This window comes from Canis lupus, chromosome 7 (genome assembly GCF_048164855.1).
Source record: "Canis lupus baileyi chromosome 7, mCanLup2.hap1, whole genome shotgun sequence".
Classification (NCBI taxonomy): Eukaryota; Metazoa; Chordata; class Mammalia; order Carnivora; family Canidae; genus Canis; species Canis lupus.
Window position 1 is genome coordinate 56,846,288 of NC_132844.1, and position 18,884 is coordinate 56,865,171.

The window sequence follows — 18,884 nt, forward strand, 5'->3', positions numbered from 1 at the left end:
ATCACGGGTTGTGTATGCAACCTCAAAAGCTAGTTCCGTGTCTTATACATATGTGTGTATATGTACATATTAGCATGTATGCATATAATACTGACATGTGCATGTATGTATGTGTGTGTGTGTGTGTGTGTGTGTGTGTGTGTGTGTAGAGAATGAAAAAGAAAGGGATTGAAACTTTCTGTTTTTGTACCAAAAGTTCATACTCTGGTGGCTGGGAAGAGCCATGGTCCAATTCTCCAACTTGCATTCCAATATCTAAACCACTAGGAAGGAACTAGAAATTCAGAACATGGAATTCATGTCCCTTTCTCCTTCACGTTTCTTTCTGTGTTATCAAGAAACAAGCCCAAATCTTCCATTTTATCTACCAATGAGAATTTATGGAGGATCTGAATTGAGCATTTAGGTTCTGTCCAAGAGGAAGTAGGTATCCCTGAGCCTTCATGAAATACAATGATGTATTTGAAGGCAATGAGCCTTCAAAGCAATGATGTAAGATGACTTCTTGTTTCACAGTCTAGAGATCCAAGCCTTATTATATACTTGGAAGACTTAAAGGCTTTTGACCCAACAAGAATAATAAAATGGCATTCTTTCGAATTTTGAAAGATCTTATTTTACAGGTAAGGAAGGCAGGTCTTTGATAGACAAGGTGACTTATCTGAAGCTATGCAGGACTCCCTTCTTAGGTCCCTCTTCTTACAGCTGGGACTAGAACTCAGCTTTTCTTAATCCTTTGACATAGTCTTTTCCACCAAGCCAGCCCACATGCAAGTGGAGAAGGCAGAGGAGTATGCAGGGTGTAGGGAAGTGATGCATTAAACTCATCTTAAGAGGGCCATGCTTTCCAATACACTATAATAAAGCACTTCAAAGTGAACAACTCTGGGTTACCCTTGGCCCATTAAACAGAATCCCATGAAGTCACATTATATTAATCAGATATGTGGGCAGAAGCCCATGGTGCACTTTTGCAAGGAATTCTGGAAACTGCCTTCTTAAGTAAAGGACAGGATTCATTTCTTCCCAGTTAATTTGCCAAAGCACATCTATATACAACTCCTCCTCATCATTTCAGTTCTAGAGAGGCATCTGATATGGGCCACTTTAGCTTCAGATATCTATAATCCTCACCCAAATACTACGAAAAAGATACTTTGGAAACCTGTAATCTACTAAACCTGAAAAGCTGCCAGGGTGAGAAGGGAGGTCAGAAGAGGAGTAGCACCCAGAAGCTCAGCATCCAGCAACTTGTAAATTGAGAATAAAAGGGTAGAATATTCATAAGGCAGTCCCCAATAGCTAAGAAAACAAAACCAACCTCCCAGGCTCTATCTACTCTCCAAGTTCTGTCTTGTTGGAAACTATGAATGAGGAAATGAAGAGGGGAAGGAGAACCAAGCTGTGGGATAAGATGCCTCTGGAAGAAGTCTTTCTGAAGGAGTCTTTAGCCTATCCCAGATGCTAGGCACCAGCTCAGTGCTGAGGAGAAGGGGAGTCATGGAGAACATTCCCAGCCAGTGGCACACTACTTAAAAGGTAAAGTAAATATCATTTGGAAACTCCTACAAAGAATTTCCAAAGTCATCCTTCACTGAGGAGGCTTTTGCTAAGAACTTCCATAATACAATGGAAAGAACAAGAAACAGAATCTGAAGAAATGGGTCCTGCCTTGGTCCTGCAGCTGGATGGGTGTGTAACCTCAAGAAAACCACATTCCACAACATGAACCTCAGTTTTCCTATCTATAAAGTAAGAGATGGCTCTTCACCAATTGATCTCAAAGCTCTCTTCCAGATCTTGTAGTCCAATAATAATACACTATTCCCTGGAATACTGAACCTTATTTAAGTAAGTAACTGTTAAGGGCATTAAAATGATTCAGGATGTGAGGGAAAGATTCTAAGGGGAGCCATAGGGCTCGCTGCCCCCACAAAACTTACAAATCCTACATTGCTATAAACTTCATACCAGTTAAACCTTGATTAATCATTGACTATCTGAGGGGCATATTTCTCCTTCCAGACCATCCATTGTGTTCACTATCAGGATTCTCAAAGAGATGTCATTTTGGGTGGGACAATGCTTGATTGAGCCAGATCATTCCTAGGTCCTGCCCACTAAATGCCATTAAGTATCTCCCAGTCATTTTGACACCCCTCACCACTCCCACATTTTCAAGTGCCTAAATGGAAGTAGCACACGGCTGGTTGTGAGCAATGAAAATCTTCACCATTAAAGGATATGGGGAAAAAAATTATCAACCTTAAATCACTTGAGCCTCACTGCATCTCAGGAATTTATAGAAAAAGTCAAAAGGAAAACAGTTTGAGGCTATTAGCTAAAATGGGTTTGGGATACCTGTAGTTGCAATTTCTTTTGGCTGGACCACTGTCTTCCCCCTACGCTTGAGCACAGATAGCTAAGAGCTGCCTAACAGATGGATTTTTATTTCCATTTGCTTTCCCATCATTTGGTCCTCCCACCTCCCTTTTTCTTACCTGGCATAATGTCCTGCAGGACTCTGTGGGCAAAAGAAACACGAAGCAGTATAGCAAAAGCATATGAGTCATCGTCTTCCACACAGCTGCCTTTCTTGCTTCTATAAAAATAAATGAAAAAGCAAAGTGTCTCCCATATGAAGCTTTCAAAGTTTCTCACTGCAGACCCAGTCAACCTGTAAGTCTGGGTTCTGTCCTTCATGCTGTCAACTCAGACTTCTCTGACCCAGACATGGCATCCCTGTGGCCTCCCATTGACTTCACGGGGAGGCTGCAGGTGTGAACAACAGCTGGCACCAGGAAGCACAGGTAATGTGATACCTCCTGTGGGAATCCCTCCAAAGGAAGCTGCCTGCTGGGCTGTAATGAATAATAACCTATGTTCAGGGAACTAGAATGATGGTTCACTCCCTGGGCTAGGCAGCTCTGAGAAATGTGTGGGTGGCTATGGAAGAAGGTGAGTTGGGGTTCCTATGTGCAAACTCAGCCCAGAAATATCTTTTGAAGGAGAGTAAGCTAGGCTTGGCATATCATCCTCACTCTGACCTAACTCTGAAGTTGTATTTTCATAGGTAGGTAGCAAACTTCAAAACTGGTCTTAGACAAGCCCTGCTATTGTTATTTCTGCCAAAATTGATGTCAAAACTAAAATGATTCCTTGGTACCTAAAATAGTACTGGACACGTGGTGGGCCCATGATATACTCATTGAAAAAGAAAAAAGGAGAGAAGGGGGGAGGTGGTCGGGAAGGGCTGATGATTTGTATCAGACCCAGGCTCTGTAGACAACTAATGTAAGTTGAAATTTTTTAATGTTAAATTTTAATCATTTTAATACTTTTCATTTTGAGTAAAAACCTCTTTGAAAAATATTTGATGTTTCTTTGCTTTTAGGTGGAAGTGTTCAGAGGACTTAGTGTCATCAACAAAGGTTAGAAGTTTTTGCAATGGTCGATATTTGCTCTTTGACCGTTTTTAGCCAAAAAGGAATAGCCTTTCTCCCCAATCATGCATTATTCTACAGCAAACAACCATTATTTTAAAGACTAAGCAAAATGTCTTTTTTAATGTCTTTTTAATGTCTTTTTTACTGTGTTTCCTGTGTTGAAATACTTACCTCACTAAATTCCACTGAAATCAATGATTTTTTAAAGTATTTTACATTGTCTGTTTCAGCCTGCTGTTATAGGGTTTTCTGAAGGTCCGTAGTTCTTTAAACACAAGGACTATCTTGTTGCTCATCACCTTCCAATGTATTTGAACCCAGATGGACATATAATTTCAGTCATGTCGGCATACTTTTTTCCAACTTAAGTTCTTTCAAATGGATAAAAATGTAGTATAAAAATCATCAAAGTGACTTACCATAATCATCATCAATGCAGTTATTGTTTTGGGTAGAATCATCAAAATTAGAAAGAAATTAAAGCCACTGATGAATTTGTTGATATAATTTTCATAAAATCTGAGCATGAGTCCATGTTTTCCTGAATTACATTAATTTTACGTTAAATTCATCATCATAGAGAATGTTTTCTCTTTAACTAAAACTACTTAAGGATTGAAGGAATTATAGAAGACAACAAACTTTCAAACAGTTAGCACTGCTTTGCCCAGACACTCAAACAGATTTTTTAAGGGGGGCTGAGAAGAAGTTGAATGAGTAGACAGATCAATATGAGATCTACTGTTTGCTTAAAATTTTTAAGATGTTGTTTTGAAAAATAGTCCTTATTTTATTGTCCTTTTGTTTTAATTTTTAAACATAGTTGTTCTAATTTTATCAAAATGCATTTGATTATTACTAAAATTGTTTTTATGCATGGCAAAATCAGCACAATGTGCTCATTTATGGGGTAATGACCTTCACAGACTTCATAGTACAGACTTTTTTGGGAGTTATGCTGCAATTAAAATTTTGGAGCCCAGAATTTTCTAGCAACTTCTTTGCCCTCCAGGATTAGCTTGTCATAGAAGAACTGGAGATCACAACTCTGGAATGCTATCTGTGCACAAGTTTCAACCACAGTGGAACTTGAGGTACATTTCAGGCTTTCTCTTGATTCTTTTAACTAGAATAAACATTTCCTAAAGTTGGCTTTTTTGGTATTTTGCTCATAAAACTGTTCTTTCAGTGGACTTAAATAAAATCAATTTTCTTCCAGACTTGTTGACATTAAGCCATAGTCATTTGCTCTTTTTCCAGTCACATGAAAACAAAAGGTTTGGATGAAGCCAAAGTATATAGTGGCAAGACAGCAGCAAGGATCCAATCTTTTGACCCCTATCCCACCTGCTCACACTTCCCACCTCTTTTCCATTTTCTTTTGAAAAGCCTCAGGTCTCTAATGGTTCACACCTCTTTACCCAGGCTCAGCCCCTCACCTTTCTGAAACATAAGGGTAGTGGGAGTGTAACTCTTCTCTCTCAATCAAATGTTTGGAAATGTCAGTTTCGTGTAGTCCATGCCAAAAAATTCATTACTGACATTCACCAGAAAAGGCTTATCTCGGGGTAGCTGGGTGGCTCAGGGGTTGAACATCTGCCTTTGGCTCCGAGCATGATCACAGGGTCTTGGGATCAAGTCCCACATCGGGCTCCCTTCAGGGAGCCTGTTTCTCCCTCTGCTGTGTCTCTGCCTCTCTCTGTGTGTCTCTCATGAATAAATAAATAAAATCTTTAAAAAGAAAATAAAAGGCTTATCTCTCAAGAACATACAACCTGAAAAAACAGTCACTTCATGCGATTCATACCCCAGGAAACATGGAGCACTTACATCAGCGCTGACATTTCACAAAGTAAAATGTGCCAAATACAAAATATTACAGTTTTCTTCAGGGAAGAAACCATTTCCCTTCTCTTTTATAAAGAAGGAGGAGGAGGGAATAGTGTCCCTGTACTGCGGCTAGATCTACAGAGATAATGTTTCCAAACATCCAAACTAGAATGTTTTCCCATTCTCTGCTGTCTGCTTTCCAAATCTGAAAAAGGTACTTAAGATGTTAATGTACGTGTTTATTCAACAAATATAAAATGAGCTCCTCGATTCCAAGTGATGTCCCAACAGCTCGAAATTAAACAACCAGAAGGATAACTTCTTTCTCTGTGTGCTCACCACCTCAGGGAAGCTGCAGGCTAATGAGGCTTTTGAAGCCCCTCCAAGGGTTTGGGAACTTGGATGGGCTTTGCTCCCTAGAGATCTGCAGACTCCAGGAATCAAAGCTTACTCAAATAAGCAGGATGGCAAGGACTCCAAACTTTCAAATTTCACCCAACAATTCTCATCTTTGTCAATGATTTAATTTTGAAATATCTCTTCCTATCTCTATGTCAGATTCCTCCACCCCAAAACCATATGGTTGACTGGCAACAGGCACAGCTCAACTAATGAAAGACAAAGCAGGCAGAAAGCAAGCACAGGAGTTGCAGGCTGGGGCTTGTTCCATGGATGGCCCCATCAGAATCAAGCATTTGCTTAATTTAAACACACACTCACACATGTAAGCGAAAGAGACCAGAGCCATTTTATAGGGTGATTTTGGAGAAAACCTCTACAACTTGGATTCTTAAATCCTGATTAGAAAACAAAACAAAACAACAACAACAACAACAAAAAAAAAAAAAAAAAAAAGAGTGTTGGAATACCATTCATGGCAATCACACACAAAAATAAAACTCCAGACAGAACTTTATCAGCCACTCAGGAGTATTTCAATCACCAGCTCTGTCAGCTGACAGTCTGCGGCTATTACTTGAATAATTAGGTTTTGTAGCGAATTGCTGAGGCTTCCAGTGAGATCCACAAAATACCATCAAAGTTTCCAAATAGACTGTGAGAATACACTTCGGATGATCTCAGGGGTGCAGGTGTATCATTGTGTCTGTCATTTACCCAACCTGCTGTTTTACCTCTCTAGTCCATCACCAACCCTATCCGCCCAGGCTGAATGCAGACATCACGGAAGGGAAGATGTGAATAAAACAAATAGTTATTGTCTGTTTACTCTGTGTCTGGCATTACGTCTGCATTAACTATTTTGCTGCCATCAAGCAGTGCTGTGAGACTGAAATGACTTCCACAATTTTCCAAAATTAAGGGGCTGAAAGTTGACCCTGCCTAACCTCACAGGTATTCTTTGAGAACAGTTCCACGTATAACTTTCATCTTGACAACGTAAAATTTTATAAGTCAGGCAGGCTCTTAACTACATCATTCTGTGCCATCCTTCTTGTCCTGAAGACGTAAAGAGGCTGATCACCATCTCTAGCAAAAAAAAAAAAAAGATAAAAAAGAGATATAGATAGATAGACTTAGACAGGGAGAGATAGGTAGATTGGAACGATCTATGCTTAAATGACCTTGCAGAAATTCACAAATTAAGTAGAATTGCCTTCATAATTCCTTCTGTCCTTTTCCTGAGTCATGTCCTGTGTTATGCCCAGATGCTCAGGCTCTGACTTTTGTCTCCAGTCTATAACCTCCCTCCTTGGACAAAGCTCCTCACTCTGAAGCAACCTTTCCCACATCAAGAGTCTCCTTTCCCTAGGTCTTGATCCTACAGAATTTGTTTGACTGACAAGAAGAAACAGTTAACTAATAAGATAAGCTGACTGCCAGTGATGTGAAAATAAATACAAACGGTTTTGTGATTTAGTCATGCCAGGCAAGTATATATTTTAACAGGGATTTTCTAAAGGTAACCTCTTCCACAGTTGGAAATAGAGGCATTAACCCAGGTCAATAGGCCAGATTCTTGGGAGCAAGGACGGCTCTCCACACCCCAAGCTACACCCACAGAGCTACCTACCTACAGGTGCAGATGAGCCCTCAGTTTTCTCAAAAGCCTGGTTTTTTAAACTTTAAATCATTTCCACTGGTTTCCCTGAACCTTGGCCAGGGGTTTCTCTAAACCTTTTTTGAATGGCCTAATGCATGGCAGTTTCAAGCAATGCTAAGTAATGGGTGATTACTCACACCTGAAAGGTAAATAGTAAATAGGGATGAACATGTGCAATGGGCATGTGTGTTAGGCACTTAGTATAGGTGTGCCCCAAGAATCAGCTGCCTCATGAGTCACCACAAAACCAAGGAAAGAATTTATCTGACAGTCTGAAGCTGCCAGGATAAGTTAGAGAAATTATAAAAGTGTGTAAAATTTGGAAAGGAATGCTAAAATCCTGGTAAACCCAAATTATTGTAGCACTGCCACACTTCTGGGACTCTATCGTAGAGAAATAACTTATACAGGAAAAAAAAGCATGATTTGCAGATTTGCTGATGGCAAATTTGTACATATAGTAGCAGAAAAAGAATACAGAATCCTTATAAATATCAAACAACAATGGAGGGGTTAGGAAATTCTGATAAATCTATGTAAAGGAATATTACACAAACATTTAAAAAATTCATGAAGAGGTTTGATAATATATTAGTATGAGGTAACAGTATTATATATTTATATATTTATTAATATATTAAACATTATAATTATATGTTATGTAATATTAATGGGAAAAATCAGTCAATAAGGTGGTCTCTTAATAATATGCACATCTATAGAAAAACACTGGTGGGATTTCTCAGTTACAATGCTTTATTGAAAATGAATCACAGAAGTTTCCACCAACACGAACAAAATATTGAAAAATAGCAAAAACTTCACTAATTGCAAAAAAAAATGAGAAAAGGGGCAGAACTTAAGGGAATAGCTTCAAAGACTCTTTAAAGAAGTGGAAAATTTTGAAATGAAGTAGGATGTAGAACCAGAGCACAGCGCTTAAGCTTTTATATTTCCTTTCTCTTTCTCTTTTAGCCAAACTACAGCAGAAAAAAATCTTCAGAAATCTCATTAGTGCCCAGAAATATAGTAAGAGACAAAATGTGAGAATCCTTTTATTTTTTTCTATTTTAACAGGAGAAATTTGTGAGTTGGATGTTGGTGATAGACTGTATATGGAAAAGGGAAACTGACTTATTGATAGGATCTCTCTCTCTCTCTCTCTCTCTCTCTCTCTCACACACACACACACACACAAACACAAGCAATCAATTCAAGCTATGATTTTTTATCATACATCAGCTTGAAAAATAAATGATAAAATAACAGATTAAGATAAAAACCCCAAAATGAAAATATTTAGAAATTTATGGGGATGGCTGGGTAATTCAGCCGGTTGGGTGTCCAACTCTTGATTTCAGCTCAGATCATGATCTCAGGCCTGTGAGATGGAACCCCGTGTCATGCAAGCATGGAGCCTGCTGGGACTCTCTGACTCTTTCTCTGCCCTTCCCCTGCCTCCCCTGCCTGCACATTCTCTCTCTCTCTCTCTGTCTTTCTCAGAAGAAAAGGAAAGAAAAGGAAAAGAAAAGAAAAGAAAAGAAAAGAAAAGAAAAGAAAAGAAGAAAAAAGAAAAAAAAGAAAAAAGAAAAGAAAAGAAAAGAAAAAAGAAAAGAAAAGAAAGAAAAGAAAAGTTGATGGAACTTCAACACAAAAGAAACAATAAAAAGGAAGTGTCATACTTGAGAAAATCAAGCAGAAATGCTGATGAGAAAGAAAAAGAGAACTGCAAACAGAAAGAAGGTACTAGACACGGAAGACAAAGATTACCCACAGTAAGAATAAACCCAAACAAAGCTCTGAAAATGAACACACATAAAGGGTAACCAAAGATAAAAGGGAGTATTGAGATATAACACAAGAGCATTTCCTTGAAATTTAGAGGGGAGAAAAGATCAAAATAAAAATATAATGTAGCTGTCAAAAATTAAGAGATGAAAGAAAACTAAAAGAAAATATAAGGGTGCTAAAACCTTATCCTTCTAGAAAGGAATAAATCCACAGTGCCTAAAATTAACAGGGTTTTTTTTTTTATTTGCTACCTCCAATCTTAATAAATTTCATAATCCTTCTTTTAAACATTAGAGATATTTCTAGAAAATAATATCCCTGGATATTATTGTAAGGGGGGAAGTCTTAGAAGTTCAAAAATCCCTTAGGTTTCACATGTTTCTCTTTTTTTGTATTTAATTTAAATGAAACTGAATTTAGTAACTTTCACTTAAAGATAACAAATATGGTATTTGTATTTTTGTATTTGTATTGCTTTCTGCTTTTCTTTATATCTATGCATCAATCTATCTGTCCTTATAAATCAGCATATGTGCACAGAAAATATCTGGAATACTATTCAATAATTAACAATGGCTTTTTCTGGTATCAGAATTGGACATCGTTTCTTGCATTATATCCTTTAAATTTTCTGCTCTCTTTGAATTGTTTTACCATAAGCATATATTATTTCTACCAAAATAAAAGAGTGTTTTTAAAAGGAGGGAGTGAGTAGACTGGAGCCAAATATAGCAACATATTAATAGCAGGTAATTCTGGAGGTGGGCGTGTGGATGATTTATTACTTTCATTTTCACCAAGGTTTTACTCACTTCTAAATATTATTTTTTAGGGGCGCCTGGGTGGCTCAGCAGTTGGGCGCCTGCCTTCAGCCCAGGGCCTGATCCTGGAGACCTGGGATTGAGTCCCACATCGGGCTCCCCACGGGGAGCCTGCATCTACCTCTGCCTGTGTCTCTGCCTCTCTCTGTGTCTCTCATGAATAAATAAAATCTTTAATAAATAAATAAATATTTTTTAAAGGAAACAAATAAAAACACTGGAAGGACACCAACGTATTAACAACTATGATAAAAGGATAGAATAACTTTCTACATACTCCATACTCCTCTCCATATAGAGAATTTATATAGAGATATATAGAATATATTTTCTACAAATAATCAGAATTCTAATTGGAAAAAATAAACTTTTTAACATTGTGGCAGGAAAAGCATGAAATAAATTTAAAGCCAAAAGATCTATGTTCTTCCTCTAATTCTCATGATTCATTTTATGAAATAAGGCAAAATACTTAAATTCTCTGAGTCTCATTTCTTCATTCATTCATTCAGAAAACATTTATCTTGGGCCAGTTTCATGCAAGAACAACTTAGGCCCCAGAGACAGTTATGAAGACAAAGAAGACAAGGTCTTCAAGAATCTAAAGTGTAATTAAGGAAGACAGAAAATATAAATATAAATTAACGTCGTAAGTATTCCCTTTGAGGTATACCAAATATACTTTATAACAAAAGTCATAAGCTATGACAATAAGTCATAACCTCTCCCTATTGGGTATTTGAAGGACCATCACAAACAAGTGACTTTCGGGGTGGATCTTGCGGGAGGCAAGGAAAAACAGTATTCCAGAGAAACAGCAGGCTGGAAGCAGGAACTATAAATCAGTGTTCAGGGATGACTGTGAAGGTCACAACGTCAGAACATCAGGTGTGTGATGGGAAAGAAATATATGTAGCTCATCAGCTAAAACTGTGTTGATGTCAAAGTGAGGTGGGTTATGTGCCTCAGTCAGCAATGGGATTCTTCCCTGGATGATTAGCCATCAAGTCCTTTAATGACAGGATCAGATTTCATTTAAGAAAATTATTCTGCCAACAGTGTAGAGGGTAGGAGAGAAGGCAGACATGCAGGTCAGCAAGCCAGTGGAGAGGCCATTCCTTAATCCAGGTGAACAATCATAAAGACCAGAACCATGGCAATGGCATTTGAATGGATTCAAAAGACCCCATAACCAAAAGAGAAAGAAGAAGGAGTGAAGAAGTGAATACTATTAAAAATTAGCTTTAGAAGTGTAAGCTAATTTTAGGAAAGGAAGTATATGTGAAAAATGTAGCCGAAAGAAACATGATGTTGATATTTCTAAACTAAGCATCTGGGTGAGTTTTGATGAGACTAATCAAGAGAGGAAGTACAGAAGGAGAAGCAAAGTAAGTGAGATAAATGGACTAATATTTAGATAGTACTTACAGGGAGAAATCTGTCTCAATGTGTAGGTATTTCCATTAATGCAAATTTCCTCCCAAGCACTTCTATCATCTTTCAGCTTTCAATAGGCTTCAGCACTTTTTTCTATAAAAGCCCTGCTACTATCAGGGCTGTGCAACACATGGAGCTGTAATGCCCTATACTTCTGCAAAAGTCTCTCAGAGCTATATTATCCACCTGAATGAAGACTCAGAAGTGAACAAGTCCAGCATAAAAGTGTGTAATAGTTAATAGCTATAAAATAACCACTAGAAGATTAAAATGCATAAGGGTCTCATCACCTCAGAATTATTTCTGAAATACAGATATCTATAAAAACATTAAATTTGAATTTTATGTAGTATAAATCCTCATTACACTCATTGATGAGTAATAATTCTTTCTTCTCACAAAATGGGAATATCAAAATGAGAAATTTTAAAGAGCACCCTTATTCTGATCAGCATGGCAGTGGAGGGATTAAAAATGTGGATTTCTTGACTCAATGTCTAAAAAGTTACATTAAAATATGCATATTCATTCAACCAGAGATATTTTTAACTAGATCATCAGTTGGGAGTTTCAGATTACTATTTCAAATTGAAAGTAGTTATTTCAGATGAAAAAGGTCCAGGATTTGTTGGTGCTCCTCAAGTGTCTCACATTTGACACTTGGTACTCTCGCATTTATATTACGTATATTTGAAAGTAATTATTCATAACATATGTATGGAAGAGTAATGAATAATTATTTTTTAATATAAATAGAAAGAGAAAAATGTCCTTAAGTAGATCTTCAAAAATAAAAAAGCAGTATGAAAACAAAGAGACATTTAACTCCTAAACCTGACAGGATATTTCCATCTTTTTCAATCCTATGCTTAGAAAAAAAATGTCCTTCCTCTTTTGCTTCCTTACATATTTTCTTGTATTACATGACTTTTCTTTTCACTTTACTTTTTGTTGGAATGTATCTTTTTAAACTTCTTCTAATGAAGATTTCTGTGTGGCAAACTCTCTTAATCTTTGAATGTCTAAAAAATGCTTATTTTATTGTCATTTGGGATGTTTGAATGAATGAGTAAATAGTCAAGGCATTGGTGTTTCTATTCAAAGGGTGATTTTTTTGTAATTCAGTCCTTGGGCAGAAGAGACGTTAGCACCAAATAAGTTTTGAAATGGCTTTCACGGATGAGATCCCCTAAGAAGGACAGCAGGCAAAGAGAACTGAGACACGCCAGGCTCAGGTGAGTGAGGCGGAGCGTCTCAGGCACAGCCAGCATTTTGGAAGGAAGCAAGACCTTCTGGATAAATCCAATGAGGAAGAGTAGGTATTTAAAGTCTTTAGGACAAGTACACAAAAACCAAGATGATTATGTGTAGCAGTACATATTTAGCAGTCATGAAACTAGGTTGGCACAGATGTCACTGGGTTTTGCACTATGACTGAATTTAATTAGGCCTGGAGCCCTATTTGAACCAATGATGGAAAATTTGCCCATACAAGGCAAACTTAATTGATTTTCAGTTTAAACAGGTCTCTTTTGATCAATTCGATATTTGTTCCATCTTTTCCTCTTCCTTTCTCCCCAGGGATGCTATTCTTTAGCATCAGAAGAGAAGCATGCTGGGATAAGCCTCCAACTATGCTGGCTTCTGCTGAGCTGAACTATCACTGCTGGTCTTTGGGCCTCAATACTCCGCCTGCATTGCCCACACTGACACTTCTGTGCCCCACTCTATTCTCTGGCAGCCAGGTCCACTGAGATCACACTGATTATTTTCTCAGTGGTCAAAAAATATCCGGATCAAGCCCAGTCTCTGCAACTTCCCAAGGGTATGGAGAACTGCTCCTCTGTCTTCAGTTGTTCTTCCTCCTCTTGCTTCCTGCTCTGATTCCTTCAGAATCATAGAGTCTTTCTCTCTCCTGAAGTCCAGTTCTTGCTACAGGAAGCCCCGTCTTCTTTTTGGAACCAGCTGGAAACATGGCATTAGCCATGTTCAGCCGTTTTGCATTAGCTTCACGCATCTCTTGCTTCTCTTCACCAATTACCACCCCTCCACCATCCTCAGAGCACAGACTCCCCGGTCATCAGCAACCCCATGCCCCTGGAGATGACAGACACTTCCATGGGTAACTCAGGGGCACAGGGCACCAAAAGTCAGAGATTCACAGCATTAGGGACCATCACAAAATGTCTACACCCCAAAGCTTGCACAGCAGTGATAGCACTACTCTCTTTCAGCTGTGAGACAATTTGAGACTGCGTCAGACTCCCAAAATTCTCACTAGACCCTTCAAGATGTAGCCCCTTCAAAGATAAGACTGAGAATTTCCTGCAAGATCAGTGTGGCAGGAGGTGTGACTCAAACTCATAACCAATTCAGAGAACTTCTTTATGGAAATGTGACATTTTAAACACCAGATGTGTTATGGCGTAAAATGTATACTTGCTGCAAAGGAACATTATTTCTAGAAGGGACCTTCATTCATGGTATTTAACGCATAACAATGTATAAGGCCTGCTTTGATATGGACAGAGTTTTTGTTTTGTTGTTAAATAGATTTAATTTGTATTTTGCTATACAAAACTTTCAAAAGAACAAAATCATTCCCCATCATACCATTCTTTCAAAACAAAAACATAATTTGAAAAATAGCTATAACTGGGGAGCATCTGGGTGGCTCAATTAGTTAAGCTTCTGAGTCTTGGTTTCTGCTCAGGTTGTGCTCTCAGGGTTGTGAGATCAAGCTCTGTATCAGGCTCCATGCTCAGCACAGAATCTGCTTAAGATTCTCTTTCTCCCTCTTCCTCTGCCCTTACTGCCAAATAAATAAATAAATAAATAAATAAATAAATAAATATTTTTTAAAAAGACAAATAGCTATAGTAGAAAATAAAGTATTTGGGGACACCTGAGTGGCTCAGGGGTTGAGCATCTACCTTCAGCCCAGGGCATGATTCTGGAGTCCCCTGATCGAGTCTCACATCAGGCTTCTTGCATGGAGCCTGCTTCTCCCTCTGCCTAAGTCTCTGCCTCTCTCTATGTCTCTCATGAATAAATAAATGAAATCTTTAAAAAAAAAAAAAGTATTTGACTTCTCAACAGCCAGATGTTCTCGAATTTAGCCATTCAGAACTCATTTTGCGTTTCTTTTGGAAGAATATACTGGACACCTGTTATGATTATTGTAATTAATAATCTTACCTGGAAATTGCTTACATCTCTTATGTTTACTGTGAATGCAGCTGTTTTGAAGATGGACCTGGCCAGAGCTGACCCCAGCTGGGCTGATTAGTCCTCACCCCAGGGATTTTCAAACTTTGATAGAAGAAAAGAAATGGGACTCATTCTCTTCTAGAGAAGCTGAAGAAGATGCAGCCAATAGCAGTAATTTCTGACTTTGGTTGAATTCCAAAAGGAGCTTTGAAAAAAATTGCCAATGTCTGGACCCCAGTCTAGACCATTGAAGCAGAATTTCTGGCAAGGTCCAAACACTAGTATTTCTCAAAAAACTTTTTAATTTTATTTTGAATAATTTCATGACTACTGAAAAGTTGAAAGAATTTTACAGTGAATACCTACACATCCCTTCACCTAGATCACATTAATTGTTAACATTTAGAGATGAATGGGGTTTTTTAAAACTCTCCAGGTGATACTAATACACAGAATTGAGACCAGACTCTAGTGATATGCAACTGAGAAGAATCCAATCACAAAAAGAAGAACAGTACAAAATGAAGCAAATACACCAAGAAGGAAAAAGAGTTTTTAAGAAGAGAGTCCTGGTGATGCTCAGAACCTTGTATTTCATGCCCTGGGTTCTATGAGAGATCCTAATATTTTTATATTAAAATCACCTTTGAGACTTAAAGTACTATGATTTAGGAGCTTGTTCAGTGCAATCAAATGATTCAAGAATAATATGCAAAGGCAGCATGATTCTATAGACTCAGCCCTAACTAAAAATAAAATCAGAGTCTATTGGCTCATGAGATCAAGATTGTGTTAACAGAAATACATTTTTTAAAAAACACACAGAAGGCTTGAGAGATCAAGATTATGTTAAGAGAAACACATTTTTAAAAAAATACACAGAAGCCACGAATTCCCAAGATAATGGGATTAAAGATAATTAGACCACAGGCTAAACTATGGTTTTGTGGAAATACCCACTGTGTTTTCAAGCAGACTGTTTTTCCACTGGTGAATTAAGTCCAATCTTGCATAATGCAGGCGCAGTACCAAGTTGGGAGGGACCGGTGGTAGTGGGAGTGCTCTGCCCCAGTGGTGAGAACTAAGTATTTTATCAGTAAGGAGGTTTAGAATCACTGGAACATGCTGATAATAAAAGGGAGACTGAATTTCAGTCAGTTCTATTATTTTTTTGACATATTTAGTAATATTATTCTCCATGGACACTGCAACCCATTATCGCCTGGACCCAAGGCAAACCACTTCCACACCAGACCCTGTGCCCCTGCTGCCAGGTCCAATTTTAGAAAGATCAAGCAGTCACCAGGCTTGGAGCTGTCTCCTGATCTCAAATATCTTTGAATAAGAGTCTTGGTTTCTATTTACAAATTTTCATTCATTTTGCAAAGAGACAATGATGCTGTAACTCTGTATCATGCAAATACAATTGGGACTGGATTTGGGCTAGTACCCTTTTAGGATACAAGCCCTACAGGCATAAAGTACAAGTTTTGCAGTCTTTTAAGGCTAATTATTTGCCCAGCAATGTGCTTGAATCATTTCTCTGAGCTACAAAGAAGTTGATGTTTCCAAACTAAATGAATAGAAATGAACTCTGAAAGAGGAAATTCAACACAGTAAACCAAAGATAATGTCAGATAAACTCAGGCCTCACTCTTTCACTTGTGAGTTTATTATAGAAGGGGAAAAACAGACTTTGTCAAAATTCAAAGGACTAAAGTTTTTTTTGTTTTTTTTGTTTGTTTGTTTTTGTTTTGGTTTTTTGTTTTGTTTTGGTTTTTTAAGACTGAAGTTTTTAAGCAGAACTAAACTCTCAAAATTTACACTCAATAAATGGTGATTAAGAATTCTTTGGGGAAAAGGAAGGAAGAGTGAAGCATGAACCATAGCAGTATTTTAAGGAATGATGTGAAAGCCAATACAAACACAAGTGTTTGGAAGTCCCCACCCCGTTGTCACCAAAGACTAACACAATGCAGATAAGTTTAGGAACAAAGAGAAATCTCCCCAAAGTTTACATTCCTCCTGAGGTCTGATCTGAGGAAATAAGGCTCAGAATCAAATTCTTAATGCCATAGATTTTTGTGTGTGTGTGAAGTTGGAAAAATATTCCTCTGCTTTTAGGGAGACTTTAAAGCTGTTGATAGTTAATAATAAGTCCAAATTATAGATAAAACATTACAAAGGTCGATGAGGGGAAATAATGGTTAAAAAACAGTTAATTCACTTCTCTATTTGCACTTAATCATTTTTAGATAATCAGAAAAAAAAAAACATTTCTTTAAAGAATTCAATTTCCTGTACTCTGATATTTGGATGGGATCAGAGGAGCATAAAAACATCAGAGGGTAATAAAAACAAAATATTTTCATACCAGACTAGAGATCTTCTTGAACTACATAAAATGCCTCCAAATCACCAAATTCCTTTTTAATACCTATTCGCTGTGTGTGTTATTAATTAAGCCGCAAATTACAAAGCCTCGCACCTGTGGAATCATAATGGGTTGCTCCTCTCCAGAGGAAGTGACTGGAGGGAGAACGAGGACGTGGGAGTACTCACTGTGGCTAGCTGACAGCAAAGTCACTGGCACATATGCCCCACTCCCTCGCAGCTAAAGACAAGGGTGTCAGTAGCTTTCCTTCATCGTATCTTGCAACAAAATCAGCAGGCTGGGCTCCTGTACCTCTGAGCAGTCAATACAGCCCCGAATGGTGGATTCTCAAGCTGAGGCATCCAGGCTGGGCCCTGCCCTGGTGCCAGCAGCCAGCCCCATACAGGGGCCCTGCAGCCCGACAGACAAGTCCTGCCTGGGAGTAGCTCCTGGAGTGGGAGGGACACGGTGCCAGAGAATGGATGAGTCATGCACTAGGTGATACACACACAGACTCTCACAAAAAGCAAAGGTTTCCCTTTTTGGCAAGGGAGTGAGGACTACAGTGGCAGCACAGGATCTGTGGTACTTGACCATACCCATTAGCATCCTTATTAATCTGCCTCAGTCTGAAAATGGGGTATGGAAAACACAAGTACCTATGCCTGGAGCTCTGACATTGGCTGGCTTTCAGGTCACTAGGGTTATGATACCATGGGTCTCTGATTGTTCCCGGTTGTCCCTAGATCCAGGCACAAGGTAGCATTGCAATTCCTAACCTCTCCATGGGTAGATGGGGTCATGCAAGTTGTTCTGTATGGTGACCAGCAATTCAAAATGGTAGCCTGGGTCGCTGGATGACTGTCAGAAGCAGAGGGCCTTGCTGACCTGTGATGGGCATGAGCAAAAGATTACTCCTTATTGTTCTTAGTCACTGAAATTTGTGAACTACTTGTTAACTTAGCAGAACCCGGCCTCTACTGACTGACATAAGGACTAAGGCTCTTGGAAGGCAACATGGGCAGTGACGTATTTTTCTAACTTTGAAACACTCAAAATTCCTTTCTAACTTTTTTTTTTTTTTTTTTGAGCATTCATGGACTTCCTAGTTCTCTCAAAAAGCCCATGTTTCAAACACTTAAATTTATTTATAGAGTGGTATTTTTCAAAACCTTCACTAGGAAGTTCCTATAAACATTGTGAGAAGCAGCCCTTATTTTTAATCCCAGCATTCTCTCATCCTCTTTTGTTTCTTGGATAGTTCTTGATCTTCTAGGGAGTGTCAAGAGATTTGGGAATCCCCTTTGAGACTAAAATCCACTGAAGTCCATCCTTCAAATAGGAAAGTTTGATATTTTTGTTGTGTGTATACGATGTGCCCAATATGCCATATAGTGGTGAATACATTGTTACATGAAATGTGACCCTGACCTCACAGGGCTCACAGTCTGGTTGGGAAGGGAAGAAACGTACATGTGATAATAGATAAGGCCTTCTCTGTTAAGAGCTGAAGCAGGCAGTCCAATGCAGGGGAAAGTTGATGGAGGCTGGTGGGTCAGGGCCACTTCATGGAGCACCCAGAGCTGTGCCAGGGCACATCTGTTTATGTGGAGGAGCAAACTATGGGCAGCAGGAAAGAACGAGGCTTGTTCATAGTTCATTTGTTCAGTAAACTTCTATCAAGCATCTACTGGAGACCAGGAATGCAAAAGCTGGTAGTGTTTTGGAGATCATGCAAGCCCAATCTCCCCTTGCACACTGAGAAAACCAACACAGCTATTCTTACCTGGGACTCTCAACTTTTTAAAAGGCAAGGACTGGCCTAAACTAAATAAAGCAGAGCTCACAAGCATGCCTGCAGCCTCGTCACCTGTCACGCCCTGACTCACATGCTAAACAGTGGTAATGCCTTA

General features: G+C 38.5%; 1 protein-coding gene and 1 long non-coding RNA gene across 4 annotated transcripts in view; one reads left to right on the forward strand and one right to left on the reverse strand.

Annotated features, from left to right (window-relative positions):
* LOC140636910 (putative adhesion G protein-coupled receptor F2P) overlaps positions 1 to 17,427 on the reverse strand; it is a 37,606-nt gene extending 20,179 nt beyond the window's left edge. For 2 of the 3 annotated variants that reach the window (XM_072832735.1, XM_072832733.1), the window contains exons 1-2: positions 17,160 to 17,427; positions 2,502 to 2,602 (exon numbers count right to left, since the gene is read on the reverse strand). In XM_072832735.1, the coding sequence (XP_072688836.1) occupies positions 2,502 to 2,573 (72 nt within the window). In that variant the 5' untranslated portion in view covers positions 2,574 to 2,602; positions 17,160 to 17,427. Of the gene's footprint in view, positions 1 to 2,501; positions 2,847 to 17,159 lie in introns of those variants that run through there. The other variant, XM_072832734.1, reaches the window with a different exon arrangement.
* On the forward strand, positions 2,655 to 4,541 carry LOC140636911 (uncharacterized). Its single transcript, XR_012034160.1, has 3 exons — positions 2,655 to 2,810; positions 3,395 to 3,431; positions 4,459 to 4,541. It is a non-coding gene; the product is annotated as an uncharacterized lncRNA (long non-coding RNA).
* Positions 17,428 to 18,884: the final 1,457 nt, after the last annotated feature.